Here is a 23,381-nt window from a genome sequence, read left to right as displayed (position 1 = left end):
GCCGCAAAATCCAAAAATCACTCCTTCAGTTCTGAGTCCTGCCATGCACCCAACTGGTATTTTTTGGTCACATGTGAGGCATTTCCGTACTCGGGAGAAATTGTAGCACATATTTTGGGGTGCTTTTTCTCCTTCATACCTTCTGAAAATGAAAAATTTTGAGCCAGAACTGCATTTTTGTGTAAAAAAATGTAATTTTTCATTTTCACTGCCCACTTGTATCAAAATTGGTGAAACCCCTGGGGGTTTGAAATGTACACTATACCCCTAGATGAATTCCCTGAGGGGTGTACTTTGCAAAATGGGGTGACTTGTGGGGGGGTTCCACTGTATTGGTGCAACATAGCACCCACCATTCATTCCACCAGAATCTGTGCTGCAAAATCCAAAAATCACTCCTTCCCTTCTGAGTCCTGCCATGCACCCAACTGGTATTTTTTGGTCACATGTGAGGCATTGCCGTACTCGGGAGAAATTGGGGCACAGATTTTGGGGTGCTTTGTCTCCTTCATACCTTCTGAAAATGAAAAATTTTGAGCCAGAACTGCATTTTTGTGTAAAAAAATGTAATTTTTCATTTTCACTGCCCACTTGTATCAAAATTGGTGAAACCCCTGGGGGTTTGAAATGTACACTATACCCCTAGATGAATTCCCTGAGGGGTGTAGTTTGCAAAATGGGGTGACTTGTGGGGGGGTTCCACTGTATTGGTGCTTGGGGGGTCTTGCTAATGCGACATAGCACCCACCAAAATTCCACCAGAATCTGAGCTGCAAAATCCAAAAATCACTCCTTCCCTTCTGAGTCCTGCCATGCACCCAACTGGTATTTTTTGGTCACATGTGAGGCATTGCCGTACTCGGGAGAAATTGGGGCACAGATTTTGGGGTGCTTTGTCTCCTTCATACCTTCTGAAAATGACAAATTTGGAGCCAGAACTGCATTTTTGTGTAAAAAAAATAATTTTTCATTTTCACTGCCCAGTTGTACCACAATTGGTGAAACCCCTGGGGGTTTGAAATGTACACTATACCCCTAGATGAATTCCCTGAGGGGTGTAGTTTGCAAAATGGGGTCACTTGTGGGGGGGTTCCTAACTTTTAGCATCTTATGGTGCCTTGAAACCTACATGGTGCCTAAAAAATAATCTCATAAAAAGGAGGCTCCAAAATCAAGTAGGTGCTCCTTCTATTATGAAGCCTGTGGTTTGGTCACCGTGCACACTAGGGCCACATATAGGATATTTATGAAAACAAAAGAATTGGGGGAATCAATTTTTAGTCACATTTCTCTAGTAAAATGTACTGTGTTCCTTATAAAAATGTATTAAAATTGCAAATCTGCAAAAAAAAAGAAATTTTGAAATTTCACCTACACTTTGTTTTAATTCCTGTGAAACACCTAAAGGGTTAACAAACTTCCAAAATGCTGTTTTGAATACTGTGAGGGGTGCAGTTTTTGAAATGGCATCATTTATGGGGGTGTCTCACATACAAGTCCCTCAAAGTCACATCAGAACTGAACTGGTCCCTAAAAAAATCAGTGTTTGAAATTTTCTTGAAAATTTGAGAATTTGCTATTCATATTGTAAGCCTCCTAGTGTCCCAAAAAATTAAAAGGAAGTTGAAATAATGATGTCAACATAAAGTAGACATATGGTCTATGTTAGTTATTCACTATTTTGAGTGGTAAGATTATTTGTCTCACAAGCAGAAAATTTAACATTTTGCAAATCGCTAAATTTTTCATTTTTTCACGATATTTTGGTATTTTTCACAAAAAAACACAGACTGTATCGACCCAAATTTACCACTGATTTGAAGTACAATGTGTCACGAAAAAACAATCTCAAAACCACTGGGATAAGTAAAAGCAAAAAAAAGTTATCCCCACTTAAGTGAGACATGTCAGATTTGAAAAAAAGGGCTCTGTCAGGAACGCAAAAACTGGCTCTGTCAGGAAGGGGATACTCATGGTTACCACATCATATATGCACATTATACTTTGGATTGATTAGAACTCACATGTTATGTATGTTCTGCAATGTTTGCAATCCAAATGACATGTGTTTGTCATGATAATATGGACTCTTAGTGAAACACAGATGTCAGCTCCCACATTAATGAGGTTTTCAAAAAGCATGCAATGCTCATCTTTATAAAGAATTGAATAATGTGTTTTTGTCAGTAAACGTCTAATGATTTATTAAGCCAATTTAACCTAATGTCTTGTACAACATTATACTAGAATAAAATCCATCCTACAGTATGTCTCAAAAATGTAAGAGCATTTGATCGGATTTGTTAGATAATTAAGTTCATCACAATTTGTTAAAGGTTTATTCAGGGAAATATATCATATGAATTAAAAAGCAGACACATAATCCTATCACTAAAGCCAGCTCCGTAGCCAAGGGACAGTAGCGCGTCCCATGGCTATGGAGCTGGTTCCGCCACCCGCTGCCTCCCCCGCGGACTCCCCCAGTGCCCCACGCCGCCCCCTGTCCCCCTATCCCTGCCCATCTCCCTGAAGTGGAGGCAGGCAGGGACCCGCAGCGGCGCCGTCCTGAAACTGGGACGCGCGTGCATGTGAGACGCACGCACATCCCAGTCAGATGGAGCGCCATTGCGCTGGCGATCGCCGGCGGAGACATACTGGCGATCGCCGGCGGAGACATACTGGCGATCCCCGGCCAAAGAAGAGAGGCGCTCCATATGTATTTGTGTGTTTAATCGTGCAGCTACTGTATTACACTAGAGATGGGTTATGTTAAAAACCAACAATCTTTTAGAATGTAAGTTATTGTGAACAATTCCCTCTCTATTCTCTATTTCTTACACAATTATGAGTTCTTAGTATTGTAATTATTGAATCTACTATATTGAAATTTGTTTATTGTCCAGTAATGTCTATATTTTTTACTGTACATCCACATTGACCTAAATGCTATTTGCCTATAAGTAACTTTTGTGGGCAAATTAGAAATTAAAGGTAATTATAATAATCAATGCCACACCTGCCATGTTTCTGTAGCAAGGACATTTGTACTTAAAAAAATAAACATTATAGGGATTTCAAGATGAGAGATAATAAAATTTGGCAGTATGTTTTTGTTGAATTTTTACTTTGTAGTATGGGTTTTATAATTAAACAAATTGTTGTTTGGGGAGGTGGTGAGTTTAGTTTATTTGTATCACAGATTTTATAAGGAGATTATGTGATAACTCCTAACAGGATAAGCCAAGAGCAGTAACAATGTTTTGCGGGATAGTCAGTGTTGCACCAGAAGTCAAAAGTGTACTGCCATCATGAATTTTGGGAAGATTGTAACTAGAATAGTCTCAACTAATACTGCTATCACATCGCAAACTCTGCTCTAACTCTTGAAAACATTTCTGAAATGGGTCTGAGCAAGTTAAACACTTTCACATTGCATTGTGGAGCCAGTTTATTACTGGGTTATTGCTGGGTTAATGCCTTTCACACTGAAACCGGTTCGCTCATAGAAAACAGTGTAATGTCATTTGTAATGGACTTTTATGGCTCACATATTTGTATTATAGCTAAAATGCTTATGCACTGTACCAATTTCAAATGTTTTTTTTTATATATTAGAGAATACTTTACAGTGCCAGTGATTTGTCTGGCCATTTCTGCCCCCCCCCCCTCTTAATCTAAGAAATTTCCCTCCCCTCATCATTAGTCCATGTTGCCATAACTGTATGCTCTGTAGTGTTGAAATATGACAGCAATGCTTCTCCACTACTTTAGGTACTATTTCTCTTGTTTCCTGATTCAGGATTGTGTCAACAGGCAGGGAGATAGCCTATAACCTTCTATGGCACAGTCATTTGTTCAACATATTGGGTCTGAGGCTTTCAAACTGCAAAATAGATTTGCTTTGAACCATGTAGGATCCTTCTTTTAACACGGTTTGAATCACTGGGTTTTTTGACCCGGTATTTTGACTATGGAGCTTTCGTTTCACCTAGAACCGGGTTGACACGCTTAAAAATTGGCATTATCCTGTGTTATAGCTGCGGTGTTAAAAGGGTATTTTACTTGTTATAATTATCTGACTCTTTTATTCTTACAACTTCTTATTCGCCTTAGTTTCAAGTAGTCCACATACAATTTATCACTGCTTCTATAAAAGACAAATAGAATGCAAGTGTACCATAATCAGTCATATTATAGCTATACATTTTTTAGTATATTTTATTAACCCTTTGAGTGCCAGCGTTGCTATGAGAGATGCTCAAAATATCCAATAAAAATGCCAGAGTCGTTTACATCAACTGTTCTTTTAGTATAAATGAATATAAATACAGCCAAGTCAATGAATTCAATAAAATCAATAAAGTTTAGTTAAATATTGCACCTAAAAAAGAACAGTCGCTATAATGGATGCTGGCATTTTTAGCGGATGCTTTGAGCATCTCTCAAAGCAACGTTGGCACTCAAAGGGTTAAATACTAGCCAGTAGCCTATTGGCAACATTTCCACTTGCCCCTTTTAGGACGTTTGATAAATCTCCCCATTGTGTTATAGTTACCTATTTTATATGAATAAGAATAAATCATTGTCTTGATATTATGTTAAAAATGCAGACAACATAATGCTGACACAGTTGTAATGTTTGTTAAAGGAAATGTTTGTTCGCATTAACCTTAAACATGTTAACTAATTATCATATTAAAAGTTTTATTGCTGACATGGTTCAAATTAATTTACAAAACTGTGTTAACATCATGGCATTGGCATATTGACTATCAACAAAATATATTTTGTTACATATGAATTTCCCAAGTGAGCTTTGTTTAAGTAATAGAGCAAAAATATAATTATTCATATGAAAATGATCTTTCAGTTTCATAGGTCTATGAATTATATGTATAGTAAATTTGAAATGAAATGATTTGTGTTGATATTCAAGTATGATTGGAAGGCATTCAGAAGTACCCTTTCAAGATGTATGAATGTGAAAGTATTACTTACTTATTTTTGTAGATTGTTATTTCTATCTACTCATATTCTATGACGAGGTTGTCATCTTCGGATATGTACTGTGGATTTTACTGGTGAAGGTGAACATTAGATTCTCCATGTATTGACAAATTGTCCATCAAACCACATCTGCAGATATTAGTAATTTTACTTGTTCATGTGGTTTAGTCTTTTGTCAAAACAGTCATGATTAGATCTGATCCATCTAAACTTTATAAAATCATTACCTTATTATTTTTATATTGCTTAGAACATTTATTCACTCACTTGTTGTCCTTGTACTAAATGTTTTCCTTTTTCTCAAACCCTTTTCAGCAACCAAAAACACTTAATAATGGAAATTGAGACATTACTTTGGTATATACTAGTGGAAATGTAGAAATCACATGTTATATACTGTGGTAGGGAAGTTTTCGGAATATAAAAACCATAATGATTTTCTTTGATCTGAAATACAATAACAAATACAATGACACTTCAATCCATTGCACAATACATAATGCCATAAAGTGATATACACATTTAATAAAGGACCAATTTGTACCTCTTACTATGGGAACAGTGCATGTTTAAAAGTTCTGCTGATCAGGGAATTAACATCAGGAGCAAAGAGGACATCTATTTAGTATATTGTACTGTGCTGGTAAACAATAGTGTGTCTTAGTTAAGTTGATGTTCACATTTTACTTCTACATATAAACTGATTTATTTTTTTCTTTTCCTCAGGGTATATGTACCATGACCACAGCTTTCCTGCACTTTTTTTTCCTGGCATCATTCTGTTGGGTTTTGACAGAAGCTTGGCAGTCATATATGGCAGTCACTGGGAAAATTAGAACAAGAGTTATAAGGAAACGCTTCCTGTGCCTCGGTTGGGGTATGTTTCTAAAGGACAACTGTTAAATACTTTCATCCTAATTGCTCATGTACTGTATGGTAAAATGTATGCTACTTAGTGAAAAACTATATTCTGAATCCTAAAGCATATACTGATGTGTTTACCTTTATCCAACCTTTTGGAATGACATAAGACATAAGAAAAAAATTCTTGTAAAGCTACAGATGTAGCCATGCTCACAAGTATGGCTGCATGGTGGCCGCTAGTGCACCAAGTTTAACCTGCAACTCAGTGTTTCAGGCTACCAGACAATGTATTGTGAACACAAGTCCCGCCCATGACACGATGTAGCCACAACGAGTGTGGCTACATTTTTACTACTCTTTATTAGGTACGCAATACCGAGTTCCAGTGGCAGATGGAATTATGTCAAACTGCTTTGAATGGCAATTTTCCTTACATTTTGTAACATACAGATGTGTCCACGTATATTTAGCCTCCATTCATCAGCACATGGCACAACTCAGAAGCACGTGCATCTTTTTTGAAACTTTTCTTTAAAATGTGTCTTATCCGCAAAACATGCCTATAGTCTGTGTGCAACTGAAGCTGTATGTGCATACCTCTATCCTCTGTCAAAACAAAGATAATAGGATATACAGATGCAGCATGCCTATATTCTGTGTGTGATCACGACTGGATTGTTACGCTTCTGTGTTCCTTAAAAACACTGTAACATATAATTTTCCTACAGCTGCTGAAGGACTCACAATATAGGCGTGTAATATATTCATAATATATTTTATCAGTAAAATAAGCAAAAGTAAGATGCTAAGTGCTACCGAGTCACGCCATGGCATGGCGCAGCTAGATGGGCTTTTTAAAGTACAAAGATGCTAGATATATGTGGACACATCTTTTCCTCTATTCTTAAGTATTTCACTAAAGTCCCTTGCTAGGTCTATTTGTGTTTTGTGTACTGATGGCCAATATAAAACACTTTGGGTGACATTTAGTGGAATGCGATTTCTAATAACATTTTGAAATCGCACCTTATCGCACTTTTTAAAATGGCATTTTTTTCCTTCAAAACTGATTACTTAATTGAATGCGAAAATGCGTCCAAAAAGTGCGATTTTCCCCGCCGGTCATGTATGAGTTTAGGACCAACCAGAATGCGAATTACAATACTGCCTCCGCATGCCAAATAACCCCCTAACCTATTGCATCACACCCCCTATATAAAGTAGCAAAGGCACCATTTTGACCTTTGAAAGTTGTGGGTACAGTTTACACACTATTGGGACACTACACCGGAATGTAATAATTGGTTAGTATGTAAAGTAACACATTGTAGCACTATACATAATGTCCAAATATTTCTATATATTAAAATATACAGTACTTACCAAGTAGCCAGCCCTCCGGCATTTGGTGGTCCTGGGGGCTAAGTGCTACAGAATATAGGCGTCATGGCAGCTCCCTGGGTAGCCTGCAACCACACTAAGTATTTTTAGGTTGGCATCACATACCACCTGCACGTTCAGAGAGTGACCCCCACGCCTATTGATGTAAATGTGTCCCCTCACGTGCAGTGCCCAAAGCCCAATGTGGGTTCAATCTATGGCTCCCAGCACATTTGGGAATGCTGAGAGCCGATAGGAAGCCCCCTTAAGGTCCTGCCACTTGGACTCACAACGTGGGAATCTGATATATGAATGCCACAACTTCTTGAAAGCAAGTAACACTTGAGTGAAATGCTTAGATAAAGTAGCTTGTGAGACCCACAACCACCATGAGGTCAAAGACTGAGTAGAGCCTGTGGCCAAGAAGTAGAGAGCACACATTAATTTCTGTAGCCCAGACACTGCATAGTTGGCACGCCCGTAAGGGTCCAAATCATCTCTCACCTGCTCATATAAGTTCAAGAGGTTACTACGGTTCAGCCGAAACATCCCCACAACCTGTTGATCAGCGAGGGAGTCCAGGTACAGCCTAGCACGATACCTACGTGAAGCACACAGTACACGGGGTTCCTGGATCTGGCAAGCAGCTTTCTCCCTTTTCCTGCGCAGCTCCTCCAAATGGTCAAAATCACAAACAGCCAACTCCAAACCACTCTGCACAATCTCCATCTCTAAAACCCTCACAGGTGTCCTTAATGATGTTGGGGTATATGTAGGGGAGTTTATGAGTAAAAATGAGGATGCCTGTGTGAAAATTAACCATTTCTGCACTTGACCAAAGTTTTTTCAGGGTCAATTCGCCCATCAGGACCTGGTCTGAAACATTGGCGATTTTTAGACACTTTAAAAATGCGAATTCCATTTGCGCATTCCATTAAATAACCAATTTCTATACTTTTGTATGGGAAAACATCTGGATGAGATAAAAATGCGAATTAAAACCAGTTAGAAAGTGGGAGTTATTGCACAAAATGTGTGAATTACGGGATTTAGTGTACTCTATTAAGTAAGCGATTTTGTCAAAAAATGCAATAACACCTAAAAATCGCAAAAAAACCCACAAATCGCATCCTATTAAATGACACCCTTTGAGTCCTATTGGGAGAAAAGTATTATTGTAAATAGCATTATTATCATTATTATTATTATTATTATTATTAATAATAATAATAAAAATAAAAAAGTTTGGCAGATATGTGGGCTGTTTTTTTGCAGCAGCAATCATATGCCAGACTTGGTTTATGCCTTGTTAATGACTGCTGCTTTAAAAATATCTGCGTTTGCCTGGCATCTTTCACCACCAGCAAATTCAGACTCCATTAAATCCCACCGATGGAATGAATATTCACATTTATTTACATGTGGTAACACTTGTATTTATTGAGGTGTCCATCTAAGATTTATCTTATATGCATAGATAATATTTTACACTTGTTCTTGATCCATAATACGTTTTTTATGATGCACATGAAACAATAAACACATGTGAACACTTGTATGGCTGTAGCTAAAGATAAGATAATTTTTAATAATACCACATGGGGTACTTGTGTATTATAACGGCGCCCCCGATGTTGGTCGTGCGATGTTTTTATCACATTGCATCATATGCCATGCAACCAATGGCATACGATGCGATGCAAAGCGATTTTACATGACTATTCGATTTAAAATTGTACAAGCACCCTAATGGGTGATTTTAAGCACCCTGATGGGTGCTTACAATATAAAATGCACCCCCACGCCATCCCCCACTATAAACGTGAACCCGAAGCTTGGCGAACGCAGCGGTACGCGTCCTACGACCTTTTCATACACCCACTATCCACGTCGGCGTGGAGTTGATTTTATATAGTGTGGCGAGCGCAGCGAGCCACCGAGCCCGAAGCGTGGTCGAGCGGACGCGTATACCTGTGAAGTTATGCATTTCCCCTCGCGGGCTTGGTGGCTTGCTGCGCTCGCCACACTATTTAAAATCAACTCCACGCCGACGTGGATAGTGGGGGTATGAAAAGGTCTTAGGACGCGTACCGCCGCCCCACGGGGGCTTCCTACACTCGCTACGCTTCGGGTTCACGTTTATAGTGGGGGGTGGCGTGGGGGTGCATTTAACATTGTAAGCACCCATTAGGGTGCATTTAACATTGTAAGCACCCATTAGGGTGCTTATACAATTTATAATCGCATCCCATCGCATTGTATGGCATTCTATGCCATATACAATGTCATACAATTTTTAAATTGTATGCCATTGTACAACATTGCACGATATCGCATCGCATACCATCGTATGCCTTATGGTATACGATGCGGTGGGCACCGCTTTAATACACAAGTACCCCACATGGTATTTGGCAAGTTTCATCTTAACATTTTACCCTTTTCATTATCATTATCACCACATGGAGAGAGATACAGGGCTCATGGTACAATGTGTGCATTATTGCAATCCCACCCCAACTATACAAGCCTACATTTGTGAAATTGTAAATGGGGAGAGGGGCCACAGTGTATCAAGCCACCTGGGTCATCTACTTCACTAGGGACGTGGGTAGCAGCAAGTGGCATTTCAGGAGACTGATGTACTCTCTTCAGAGGATGGTTGAGTCGCACAAAAATCTGGAGTCTCCTAGACATTACAGTGGGTAAATCAACCCTACTCCTCAGCTGAATAAATTTTCCATCACCAATCTAGAAATGCTCATTTTTAACGAAAGCATTCAACTGCATTCCATGGAATGAGAAAGTCAACGTAGAACTTGAAGATTCTATTATTAAAACTTTATGCCTTTATAAAGTAACCTGTTCAACTTGAAAGGTTGATTTGCATTACCTTTCATGAAAATGTCACTAATTTATATTTGTAGCTATTTTTCAAGGCTACTTAAACTGTCTTAGATTTTATAATAGTGTGTTTTCTGTGAACCATATATTTATTTTGTTTCAGTGCTTTTTTGCATTGTATTTTTTATTTATTTATTTTATTCCACTGTGAGACTATCTGGCTACTCTTTTAATCCATATTTGTGTTTCCAAGCAAAATGAAAGACTATGCGCCTGACCACATATTGTACTAGTAAACTACAATATCATTGTGACCTACTGATTTTATTGATTACATCACATTGAGCTTGAAATAAATATAGTAGATTGTTAGAGAAAATGCTGCTCAAGGTCAATATACCCTCATTCTCTGAAAATTGCATTAAGACACAGCTTCTGCAGTTGCAAAGATGAAGATTATACAGAGAAACACACACAAAAAAACCCAGATGCACATATACATGAACAGCAATAAAATATAACAATCGCTTTATATGGATACCAGCGATAAAATTAATGCATGTCTCATTTACAATTTAAGCAACATAAAATAAAACTGTTGTAACTTAGCAACACCTATGTAATTTATACTCTGCTGAAAGCTAACAACATACATTATTAATATTTGGCAAATAGATGACCACATCTGCAATGTTCATATATCATTTAACACAAAACATTGTGTAGCCAGATCATTATTAAAAATGCAATTCATATTCATGCAGGATATTGCATCAGCTATAATACAACTATCACCTCAGATATGCCCTACAAGTCCATGTGGCCATTTCTCTATTTCTAGTACTAATTGTTATTTAAAAATGCAAATTGAGCTTATTCATATAGTCTGTCTATTCATGTACAGTATACACCAAGTACTGCCACTGCCAATGTTAGTTATCTGTAACCTCAAATTTAAATTTTTGGTATAATTTTTTTTTATTGAAGCATCAGGTGCCAGGACCACAAATAATTCATTAAATGATAATACAATAGTACAATAGTTGAGAGTTAAAGATTACATAGATATTAACAAAAGTCTTTAATCTTTCTGTTGACATCAGAACAATGAGAAAGTTGAATTACATATATCAATTATGGAAAGAAAAATTACATAAGGTATATGTTTGCCCTGTTATTCCAAAGTCATTCAGGTTTATAATGGTTGGTGCCTTGCCCTCCGCCCGCCACAACCCTTGCCCGTGAAAAGTTTCCATGACATTTTGAAGATCAAATCTCTTTCTCCCTCAATTTACAAATGAATTAGAGGATCATTTGCAGCTAATTGTGTCAAGTAGCATGATGAGTTTTTCAAGCTATCGTGTATTTGTGTTTTCAAAGGAAATGTAAATTTATACTACAGTAACCATTATGCACTTACATGTTCCAAACAAACTTCTTTGGCTTGTAGATATGAGTATTTATTAATCCTGTTCATTTCTATATTATATACAGTACAAACAGCTAATTATAATTTATTTTAACTCTTTTTATCGTTAGGACTACCAGCATTAGTAGTAGCTATATCAATGGGCTTTACCAAAGCAAAAGGATATGGAACTCCACATTAGTAAGTCAATTGTTTACTTCAATATATTCTGTACTTGTTTTTCAAATTCTAACTATTCTAACTACATCTGGTCCAGTTATTTTAATCTAAGTGGGCTAACTACCAGAGTAAGAAAGGAAAAAAAATAGACAGTTTTTTATAGGGGTAGAGTAAGTAATGTGAAGGCAATTGTTTTGAAAATGTTTCTTGCTAGAGTTTTCAATGTGTAAATGTAATGTTGTTATGTCATGTAAAGAATATAGGTATGTCCTCATACACCTTTGCTGTAGGGATGGCAAATAGCCCCTATTGGAATCTTCTACTGGGGCATTTTTTTTTATTGAAATGCATTCAACACAATATAACTATGCACAAGGAAACTATACTCATTCATTTGATATATGACACATGTATCTGTGTGCAACTGAATCTGTTTAAATGCTAAAAAGTAGTAGACATAGAGTATACTAGTTCACTGAGGCATCCGCCCTTTGAGCTGTTTGGGTGTGAGCTGCCTTTAATTCACAAACAGCAGTGAATGGGAAAAAAATATACAGTGGTCTATTAACTAGAGGCAGCATGTGGCTGGGTTTAATAGTGCTGATAGGTGACAGGACTCTTCTATCAGCTGGCACAGAAAAGGTCTTACCTGCAGCCCTAAGATAAGGGGCAGGACCCTAAGGCAGTGGGGTCCACCCTGCTGTCTTCACTGGGCCATTAATCTGATTTTTCTCAAAATGGTGTGTGGGGGAGAGGTATATGGCGTGGACAGAAGTGGGCCCCTTAGTTCTCAGGGGTGCTGGAGCAATGTTGGTGCTGCACCAATGTTAGTTCTACCTCTACATGTGTGTATGCATATAATCAGGACAGACATGCATAGTCAGTCGGCATGTCAGCAGTAAGTAGCACTGCTGCTTGTGTAGCAGTGTTATAGATCACGGAGAAAGCTGTTTCAGAGAAGCTGTCTCTGCACTGGAGTAATGTGGATTTACTCCAGTGCAGGGAAAGTGTATACCTTAATTATGTATACACCACTACATCTCTCAGCTAGTTTGATACTTAATCTGACGCCTCATGATGACTAGGCCCCATATTATCTTGTTACTTAAGCTTTAGCATTCCATCTACAAAAGCAAGGAGGAACCATTTATTACGTTTGTTTATTTACACATAAAGAGGCTGGATTCACAGACTTGGTATTTAGATGATAATCACAAATAATATCTTATATTTCTGTATTTACTTCCACAAACTATTGTTATCTTCGATTTAATATCAGTTGTGATTAAGACCCTTGGTCTAGATCATGGGTCTTCAACCTGTGGCCCTCCAGATGTTGTGAAACTACATGTTCCAACATGCATTGCCACATTTTTTCCTATAAGAGCATGCCAAAACAGTCAGGGCATTATGGGACATGTAGTTCCACAACATCTGGAGGGCCACAGGTTGACTTTCCGCAATAGGATCAGTGTCCCAAAAGTTATTGCCATTGTCATAGTGATTTGCACTATTACCTGCGGTTTCCAATTTTTAATCCACTTTATTTTACATTTTATTTTTCTCAGGGTACATCATAGCTTAATTTTGTTCACTTTTTTCAGTTGCTGGCTGTCACTTGAAGGGGGTCTGCTGTATGCCTTTGTTGGACCTGCTGCTGCTGTTGTCTTGGTAAACTGTTGACTTCTTTCTGTCCATTTTTAAATGTTATATTGGTTTGATTGAAAATATGATCAAGTCAAAATTTTAACTCTTACTTTCCAAAAACATTAAGTAGCACCTTTATTTAATGTAATTGGAAAATGTTGCTTTAATTTAGGCTTTTTAAATAAGAACTTGCACACACATTGATAAATTTCCTAATTCAGAATTAAATTATATGCAGTTACAAGCATCAAAAAATCTATTATTTACACAAACCGAGACTTCTTTATGAATGATTAACATGTTCACCTTTTAGGCTCTTCTTTGTTGACTTTATTTTATTACTTTTTAGGCTGTCTCATTCCAACAAGAGACTTTATATTATTACTTTTTAGGCTGTCTCATTCCAACAAGAATTTATGTTATGGAATATGCACATAAATTACAGTATACTGGGCTTTATTTTCTTTCAGATACAGTACTTTGAATTTTATACAAATAAAATATACCTTAAATTGCCTAAAATTGAAACATAAAAACTGAACCAAAGTTATTTTTTTTCCTAAAACCTCCAAACAAATATGAACTTTGCCCTTAGAAATCAGGGTGCCCCTGAGCTTCTTAAAGCAGGGATGAAGAAGATCCTCCCCTTTTCACGTAAAGTGGCTGGGGGTTGACCTGACTCGAACATGTTATCACCCTTTGCTGTAATGTATTCCCCAAGATAGGTCCTTCCTAATCCTCTTAGGGCCCTCACACTGGCAGTAACAGCTGGTAGCTAACTTGTAAGTATATCTCCCTTTAAACCATACATTGCTAATAAGAAACAGGACCTCCCCTTAGCATTTTGAGGTGTATGCTGAGAACAGATCTCACTTATCCTTAGCACTGAATGATTTAACATAATAAACACAAATCGATGCAAAAGAGAAAGAAATCATATGAGATTTGAAGCAAAACAACAATTGTTAATCATGTCCAAAAACACTGTACTTCACATCATAAAGGGAAAACGCATGATGTATGATGATTACTGGTCTGAATGTATTTCCAAGTGACCTTTATACTGGCACAAGTACTAATATCAAAATGTGGAATAAGCACCCCTGATTCAGTTGCATGCATGTATTTAAATGGTACAAAACAGGCATTTAAGGTGCTAATACTACAACCAACATCAATATCTTTTAATGGCCATGCCAAATATCGTGCAGATACAAGTCAAATTCACTGAAGGTAATCCTCTAGTTCATATACAGTATGTTGCTCAAATAATTCATGATTTCAGTTACAAGCTTCCTTTACTAACAGTTAGGTCGGATCAACATAATTGTTTCTGCACTATATCTGTTTTTCCCCCTCTTTTTTATATACAGTTGTAGGAAACATTTATGTTACTCCAATTTAGTGGTCAGTAAAGGAAGCTCCTAACTGGATTGATGGATTATTTGCGCAAAAAATACTGTAGGAACTAAAGTAGAAGATTAAATTTAGTGAATTTTGAACTTTTCTGTAGATTATGTTTGGCATGAGCATTTAATAGAGATTAAATACTTTGTGTAGTAGTTGCACCTTAAATGTCTTCACTACAGTATCTAAATTATTATGATGGCATAAATGATTTAATTTCAATCTACCAACCTATATACATAGACATGAATGTTATTGGACAGTGAATTTCACTTTTATATGGAATATCTTTGGCATGGACATATGAAGAGATTGTATGTTGAGTGTAGTATTAGTGCTTTGAATGTCTTCAATGTCTTTTTATGCTTGTATAATTTACTTTATTTCAATATACATTCCTGTATATATATATATATATATATATATATATATATATATATATATATATATATATATATGTTGTTGGACATAGTTAACGAATTCTAAGTATTTTTCTATGAGTACAAGTAAAATGAATGCAGAGAAGACACTAAAATTATTAATATACAAACAATGCATTTCTTTAGCTGATAAATGTTAATATTATGTAAAATATATGTAACATTAAGTAGCGTAGTATTCTTGAAAATGAAGTACAAGATAGCACCATCCTTGTAGAGAAATGCACTAGCTTTCTAAATAAAACTATTTTATAGTATTAATATTAATGACTAACACTTGTAACAAAATCGATATTTTATCAAAAAGCTTACAGTAAATTCTAAAAAATATATAATGAATAACTTTGATTATACATATAAATGTATACGATATGTATAAAGATAAAAAGTGTATAATATATATTGTTATTTTTGTCACTCTAAGTAGTGAGAATCAGTAGGAGTGCCTTGCCAAAAGCATAGATAATAGCAGGTACCCTAATAAAAGTAAAGGTGGCATACCATGGATTGCTTCACAGTTAAATAATATTGTAAAAATAGCAAAGTTTCAAGACCGTGCATGGTCACATAATGAGAAATAGACCCTGTGTGGTCTTAAAACACTGGGATTTAATTTCCAAATGAATATGTAAGATTTCTAGGAGAGTTGGGGTTGTCCGCACAGACTACTATTATTTTTATGATCAATTGTTTCCAGATTTTATTTATGTGATCTCGATCAATCATTGAGTTCTGAAAGTGCTCCCTGGGAATGTTACTAGTACAAATTAGAGAAAGAAAGAAAAGATTCCCAATTTGGGGCACTCATTCAAAACCAGTTGAATGAGTGCCCCAAATTGGGAATCTTTTCTTTCTTTCTTGAATATGTAAGATGCAATTGGTAAAGATACGTCTTACCATGTGTTACTTTCTCCCTACAGTATTTTAGGCAACAAAAATGATAATTTCAGTAGTACTGTATACTTTTGTAGTTTTCCTGTACCATAAAATGTTTTTTTTTTTTTTTTTTTTTTTAATCAACATAATATGTTTATTTATAAAAATGAAATTCCTTTTTAGAGTCTACATGTTTAAAAAATGTTTTTGTTATGCAGGTCAACATGGTAATTGGAATTTTAGTCTTTAATAAACTTGTTTCCAGAGATGGTATCCTAGATAAAAAGCTTAAACACAGAGCAGGGTAAGCGGATTCAAAATGTCTGTTGTCATATTCTTTAACCATTATTATTCATTTTGCATATTCATAATTATTTTAGTTCTGGAGAACAGTAGTTGCATGCTTCATGAAGAAGTTGATATTTCATTCATGTTTATTGATATATTTATTTATGAGCATAAAACAAAAATAATTAAAACAATAGTGCAGAATCATCACAAACACTGCAAACTGAAAGTTTTTGCTTCATTCCAATACATACAGATGTAGCCGCGGTCATCGTGCATGCATGAATGATGTCTCTAGTCACACCCGCAATTCAGCACATCGGGCTGTGGTTGCATGCAGCTAATGCAAAGTTAATGGCTGCGGGTGCAAAAAAGACACAAGTTCATGCCGGGGTGTGTGCATCATGGTATAGGTGTGACATACACGTCATGTAGGAGCCACGAGGAGCTTGGTTACATCTGTAGTTTGTATTCCAAAATATAATATTTAATATGTTATGTAAAATTATGGAAAACATTTTTTTTTACATTTGGAATGTTTTGTGTTAAGTTTAAATTCTCTTTAATATGTAGGTTAGTACATTTTCTAGTCCTCAGTTTTTACTATAAAGGTGAAGATGTGCTATACATAGAAGAAGGTTATTAAAAATCATTGGCACAAGAGGTAGAATGTGACAAAGTAAACCAGGGGTGAGGAACCTTTTTTGTGCCAATGGCCGTTTGTAAGGGCAAAAAATCCTTCAGGGGGCCATATGTAAAAATGTATCTTACAAATTGTCCTGCTGCAGCTGTCCCACGCTCCGGCAGCTGCCACTGAATAGGACCGACAGTCTCACACTGCTGTTGATTAAGAGGAATCTCACAAGAAATACCACCTCTTGCGAGAATTCCCCTGTACTTGACTCCCGGCAAAGCCGCCGTGTGGGTAGGTGTGCCACTCAGACTGGCTACAGGGGCCGCATACGGCCCCTGGGCCTGAGGTTCCCTACCCCTGTAGTAAAGGAATAGCAATGCAATTCCCCCAGTGGTAAACTTAATTGTCAGGTTTGGCTATAGCGTAAGGAAAGACTGTTTCAGTTCAATAGTCTATTAGCGCATGTGTTCTGTTCCCTCATCGGACAATTTTCCCCTGACTACATGATTAAAAACTGTCCATACAATGTAATGTACAAAATAGTAAAGCATATAATCATAACAAAGTATTTGATATTGTGTAAAAAAAAATGTTCCGATGTTCGCATTTTGCCAGTTTACACAGTGTTGTGCTAAATATTCTTTGGCTTCCGGTCTTTAAATTAGTTTGATGAAGACAGTTTGTTATTATTGCAGAAGTCAGGGCTTGTGTATTTAATGATACAACTGCAGATACAGCTCATGCAAATATACAGTCCAAACTGCAAGCAGACTTTACAGAAAAAAAATATTTGCTGAATAATATTTGTGTAAGGCATTTTATTTTCATTTCAATTACTCTAGATTGCAGTATGCAGTTCAGAGTTCATGTTTGCATGAAGGACTCCTAATACCTTAACGCTCCATAGCTGTCTGTAAAACAAATTGTTAAGCTCCCTTTCTTATTTAATTAGACTCTACAGCGGTTGAGAAGCTATTAATCTTAATTGTTTGGTGAATTCAATGAATTTGCAGATTGATGTCAGATGTTCTTTTATGGGGTCACAATATAATTGCAGCAATAGAAAATCATTATCAAAGCATCCTTATGTTTTGCATTTAGTTTTCTTGTAATTTTATGGTCAACACTGTACTAGTTACAAAATTAGACAATTTTAATATTAACAAGATTCCAGAATTGTACTTCCTGATTTGCCTTTTCTTAATGTGTTTGCTTATATTGTTAGTTTGAATGTTTTATATTGTAATAGTTAAAAACATTACAGTATATCTTAGAATTTGGTCAATTTTGTAAATGAGAGTAAATAAGTTTGCAGTGGAAATAACATAAACTATAAATAAAATAATCCACTGGCTAAGTAATCATAGATTACTTATGGTCTTGTTTACATTGCTTAACCATGATGATGAATATCAAATCCCACCTGAAGAACAGATGTTTGTAATGTAAACTCTGACAATCTATGGATATTTTTATCCATGAACATGTATTATATGTATAAATACTGTATTATGTTTATGTGCATTTAGTGGGCAAGAGTAGAACTTGGGTGCAACAAAATATGCATAGTGTCAGAGGCAATATTTTCATGGAACAGAGTGGCATGGCCAATTCTTTGGATCATACAGTACTTTATCTCTCAGCTGTCCCCAAAACAGGCAAAAGTCATTTTATGGATGGCAGTTGGACAGTCAGTTCAAATGTGGACTATCTTGCCAGAAACAAGAAAGTGGTCTGTGCTTCTCTCTTACAGTGGAACAAGGGATAAGTATCTGATATGTATGTCAGAAAAAAAATAATAAAGCCATAAGCGACCTAATCAGTAATAGAGGGCTTAATGATGGAAGGCAATAGTCAGTAATAGAGGGATTAGTGATGGAAGGAAGGGGTATATAGAGGAAGAGTGATGGAGGGAATGACTAATAGATGGATAAGTGACAGAAGGAGCAGGTTATAAAAAGATGGAGGAATGTAGGGGATACATTATTGAGATTAGTAATGTGAAAGAAAATAGTGAACATGGAAATCAGGGACAAAGGCAAGATTGTTAGCTGGAAATAACGACCATAAAAATGAATTTTCTAAGAAACATTTGAGATACCCAAAGCAATTCCCAAATGGACGGTGTCACTCCAGAACAACAACCCATAAAACTTTATAAAGTATATATCAAATGACATTTCATCTGACCTTTGTTGGTGTCAGTGTCGGCATAAAAGTACCTTATTCCACACTTGGTGGGAGTTTTCCTGCATTGCGGAATTTGGGGAGACAGTTTTGACTCTGATAAGTAGAACAATTAATATTAAGCCCTTTACATGTCCTGCTTGGCAAACCATTATGAGGGATCCTCATGTCACACCATAAACTTACATTTGCAATGTGGCTAAACTCACTGTAAATTGGAAGCAGCCAATTGTTAACTGTTGTTAATAAAGGGTGGTATAATGCATCTATAGAAAACATTTCTGCCCATGACAAAGTCAATGTGTACCATGAAGTTTGGGAGCCCTGATTTACCAAGTACAACTGATCTTGCATGAATTGTTTGTGGTACTTTCAGAGAAGTCTTCTCTGCTTTGTATCATGTAGGAGATCCATGTCCCCTCATTCCTATATATCACCTGGAGTTCGATGTGGCCTATAATTAGCATCTACAGTATTTCCCTCCATAATCTCCCATTGTTAGATGATTACGTAAAAAACAGCAGTTAGAATTTTCTTTTCTAACATATTATGGTTTCTGACACATTGCATGCAGATGGTCTTTTATTTTGATTACTACAGTTATCTGTTGGTTCTCTGAAGAGCAATTAAAGATTGAATGTTCTGTTTTGTTTGTGTACAGCATGTAGCTTTTATTATATTTTTCACACTGTGTACCCTGTACTTATGATGATCATCTACATTGTTCAGTTTTTAAAGTACGCAGATGGACACTGTATATTTACTCAGCTGTCATAAAGAGATTTTTAAAAAGGCGCATTTCACCCCAAAACTGCACCCTCTGTGCTTACACCCAATGAAAACTTATTTAGTGCAAAATAATACAGACTTCTACTTTTTTTACGGTGTCACCAAGCAGAATGTTGGTCATGCTCCAATGCAACCCAAAAGTGGCACTCAGCATCAGATCAGATACCGTGGACACATAAGTATACATGCAGTCCATTTTGCCTGCATGAGCTCTGCCAGTGGTGAGGAATGCTTTGAAATACCTTAACAGCCACTCCACCCTTGGGCTTATCAGTGAAGAGAACCTGCACAGACTTGCGGTGCTTTCATGAAACAGGTGTACTCTACCAGACAGAGGCACCTTCTACGGTGATAACAGTGGAACTAGCAGGAAGTACAGTACTTCCTAACCCCCTTACCTACTACGCTCACTGCATGATACTGAAATCTATCTGAAACACTAAAGGAAACTGAAGGTATGCAGTGTGCGCACGCACACCCTCATCTATTTAATATCTTGCCTAGTGCATTTTGAGAACTTACTCACAGACTGCATGGACTAGTCAACAGTCCTTATAGTCACAAGAGCTAAAAGTCACACCAGATAAAAGTATATGAACTGAGCTTCTGAAACGCCTTGGGCGGCTGCCAGGCTGCTACAACCCACAGCCAGGAATAGTGAGGCATGCCACAATGTGCATTTCCGTGCATAAACATCGTGGCATAGATGAGACTAGCTACATGTGTGTTATCATAACATGCTCATTTCACTTGCAAAGCAATTTAAGTGGATGGGTATGTAGAGAAAGGCATTCTCTTCTAGGAATCCCGGAGTAAGGGTGTCTCCAAGATATTCCCAGAGAGTGTGCCAGAATGAACCAAACATGCCACAGTTATAGCTTATTGTTTTCCAGGAAAGCCACAGTCATTTCAATCAGCAAGGTCATTTTATGTGACTTCTATGCATAGCAACTCAAATAACACCGATTTTAACAGAAAAAGTAAGGCAAAAAGACGCTCAGCACTACAGGGCATGGTGCGAGTAGAAGAGCGGTTTAACATGCAGGGAGACTGGGTGTGTGTGGACACATCTGTAGATATAAGTCATCAGCAGGGATTGCTTAGTACTTAAAATGAAAGTGGCAACTTTAAATTACAGTAGCATGTAAGCTCATCGGTTCCAGTATGTAATACCTTTTTTCTCTACAACTAACTATTGATTGCATATGGCATTAGATAAATAAACAACAGGGTTTGTAAATATTTTTGTTAATTTCAGATATTTCAAAAATGGATGAATGTTTTTAAGCTTTCATCCTCGTACTAGGGAATATCATCAATATCTCATGGTTATATGTAGTATCTGCAGTATAATTATATTTATCTTTTGCTCACTGAATTTTAAAACTGTTGCTATGGATACAGTATGTCTTCATCACCTATCCTCTTCACCCCAGAGAAATGCTGATCTCTTTTTGCATTTTCACTGGTATACTTTGTAAAATCATACAAGAAAATGTTACCTTAAAAATACAAAAACACATATTTAAAGATGTGTGTGTTTTATTGACTTTTCTCTTTCTCCTAGAATAAGATAAGCGTTAAGGATTAAAGTACATACACACACCTCAAATAAAACACATATGTGTGTGTTCTTTAATATATTCTATGACAGATGTATGACATTTTGTTGTATTTAATTAACATGTTCAGATTAATGCCAGATAGACATTTGCTCTTAGTGAGTTACCCCATGCTGGGAGATGTAATATCCAGTAGCTGCCAATGGAAGTCATATGCAAAGGGTAAAATGCTTTTTGGGGGATTGCTGAATTCCTCATATGTATCAATCTCATTGGCTATAGAAGCCTATGGATTTATTTGTGCACAATATCCTGAGAGTTCCTCTCTGCCCCATTCCCCCCACGGCTTGCACATTTGTGGGCTGATGTCCATGCATACGTGTTGTGCAGTAGTAGACTTCTTGGTCATAAAAAAAAAAGAAATCCTCACAATGCAGGAAAACTATATATTTTATCAGAAGAGCTGTATTTATTCATGCAGATGGTTTTTTATAAATACTACTATGCAGTCAATTAGTGGCTGGAATATTGAATTCATAGATCATACATCCTGCCCACTGGATTCTATTAAAATATCTGCTGTCTGTTAAGGAAGGAGCTTGGTATGATCAGATGCCATACTCCATACTTAATTACAGGTTGAGGGTGTACCATCTATCTCTGCCAATACACAAAAACATGTACATTACATCATATCTCTTTCCCCAAGTGTAGTTAACTCACTCAGTAATGGGGCCATACACAGGGCAATTTCAGCCCGTTTTCTTAGCGATCTAACTTTATCTGACTATATTGCTAACAAACTGATCCTACATTGCTCCGTGCTTAGAGGCAATAGCGATAGGGATGTGCAGCCCCGCGCATTACTATTGCCGGGTGATTAAGATCCTCAATGCAGGATACATCTAGTCAGGTACTAAGTCGGGGTCAGTGTTCTCACCAGAGAATACTGGCCCTGACAGATCGCACAGCCAACAGCGCTGACATATCGCTGTGCAGCGCTGTGTGCTGATTGATTTTGCTGTGCGATCTGAGCAATCTGTGTAGGCCCCATTGGGCACAATAGCAGATTAAAGGGTCTATTTACTAAGACTTGGGGAGTGATAAAGTGGACAGAGAAAAAGTACCAACCAGCTCCTGACATTTTTCAAACAAAGTTTGTAACATGGCAGGTAGGAGCTGATGGACTAGTATTTTATTTCTCTCTGTAAAGCTTAGTAAATAAATCCCTTAGTTGCTAAATTTGTGATTCTACACATATGAATTTGCCTATTTTAATTGCCTTATAATTGGTTATGAGGTTAATTATTTTTGCCTGCAACATTCAAGTATAACTTATAAAACCGAATTACTTTGTAATACTGAACTAGTTTTGTATTGACAAAATGGGGTTGGCAAAGATAGAACAGTAAACAACTGTTACAGAAAATAGAGTTTTTTTCTGTTACTGCTCAAGAAGGCATGGTAGATGGTGATTTCAGTGCCATTGCTAATCAGTCATTAATCATGAGGTGACAGTCTATCCATTATGGAGTGCAGATGATCATACTCCCTATAGCCCTATTAGGGTTGAGATTTCTTGAGGGGTTTCAATCTGTTAAACAGTTGGGATCCCTCCTCATAGGGCCTGATTCTGAATTTAATGCAGTTGCAGTCGTCCTTGCATCTTTTGCTGTATGTGTGTCTTCAACAATGCTAATGTCACTACAGAGCCCCTCATATACGCACCCACTTTAAATGTCTATGATCGCTGCAATCATGCTTTGTGCATCTTTAGGGTTAACCCAGGGAAACTTTCATGAAGCTTTTTTCTAGGTGTTGATCACCATTCTGAGTTTGTCCTTCGATGTGAACGATTCCACATGAAA

At 36.9% G+C, this 23,381-nt stretch overlaps 1 protein-coding gene across 4 annotated transcripts in view; it reads left to right on the top strand.

Moving 5' to 3' along the window:
* ADGRB3 (adhesion G protein-coupled receptor B3) overlaps positions 1-23,381 on the top strand; it is an 811,989-nt gene that overhangs the window by 705,830 nt on the left and 82,778 nt on the right. For all 4 annotated transcript variants that reach the window (XM_083177264.1, XM_083177265.1, XM_083177263.1 and 1 more), the window contains 4 exons: positions 5,734-5,884; positions 11,635-11,704; positions 13,288-13,354; positions 16,272-16,357. In XM_083177264.1, the coding sequence (XP_083033390.1) occupies positions 5,734-5,884; positions 11,635-11,704; positions 13,288-13,354; positions 16,272-16,357 (374 nt within the window). The remainder of the gene's footprint in view (positions 1-5,733; positions 5,885-11,634; positions 11,705-13,287; positions 13,355-16,271; positions 16,358-23,381) is intronic.

This window comes from Crinia signifera, chromosome 3 (genome assembly GCF_055691185.1).
Source record: "Crinia signifera chromosome 3, ASM5569118v1, whole genome shotgun sequence".
In the NCBI taxonomy this organism is placed as follows: domain Eukaryota; kingdom Metazoa; phylum Chordata; class Amphibia; order Anura; family Myobatrachidae; genus Crinia; species Crinia signifera.
This window is presented reverse-complemented; position numbering and strand designations above follow the sequence as displayed.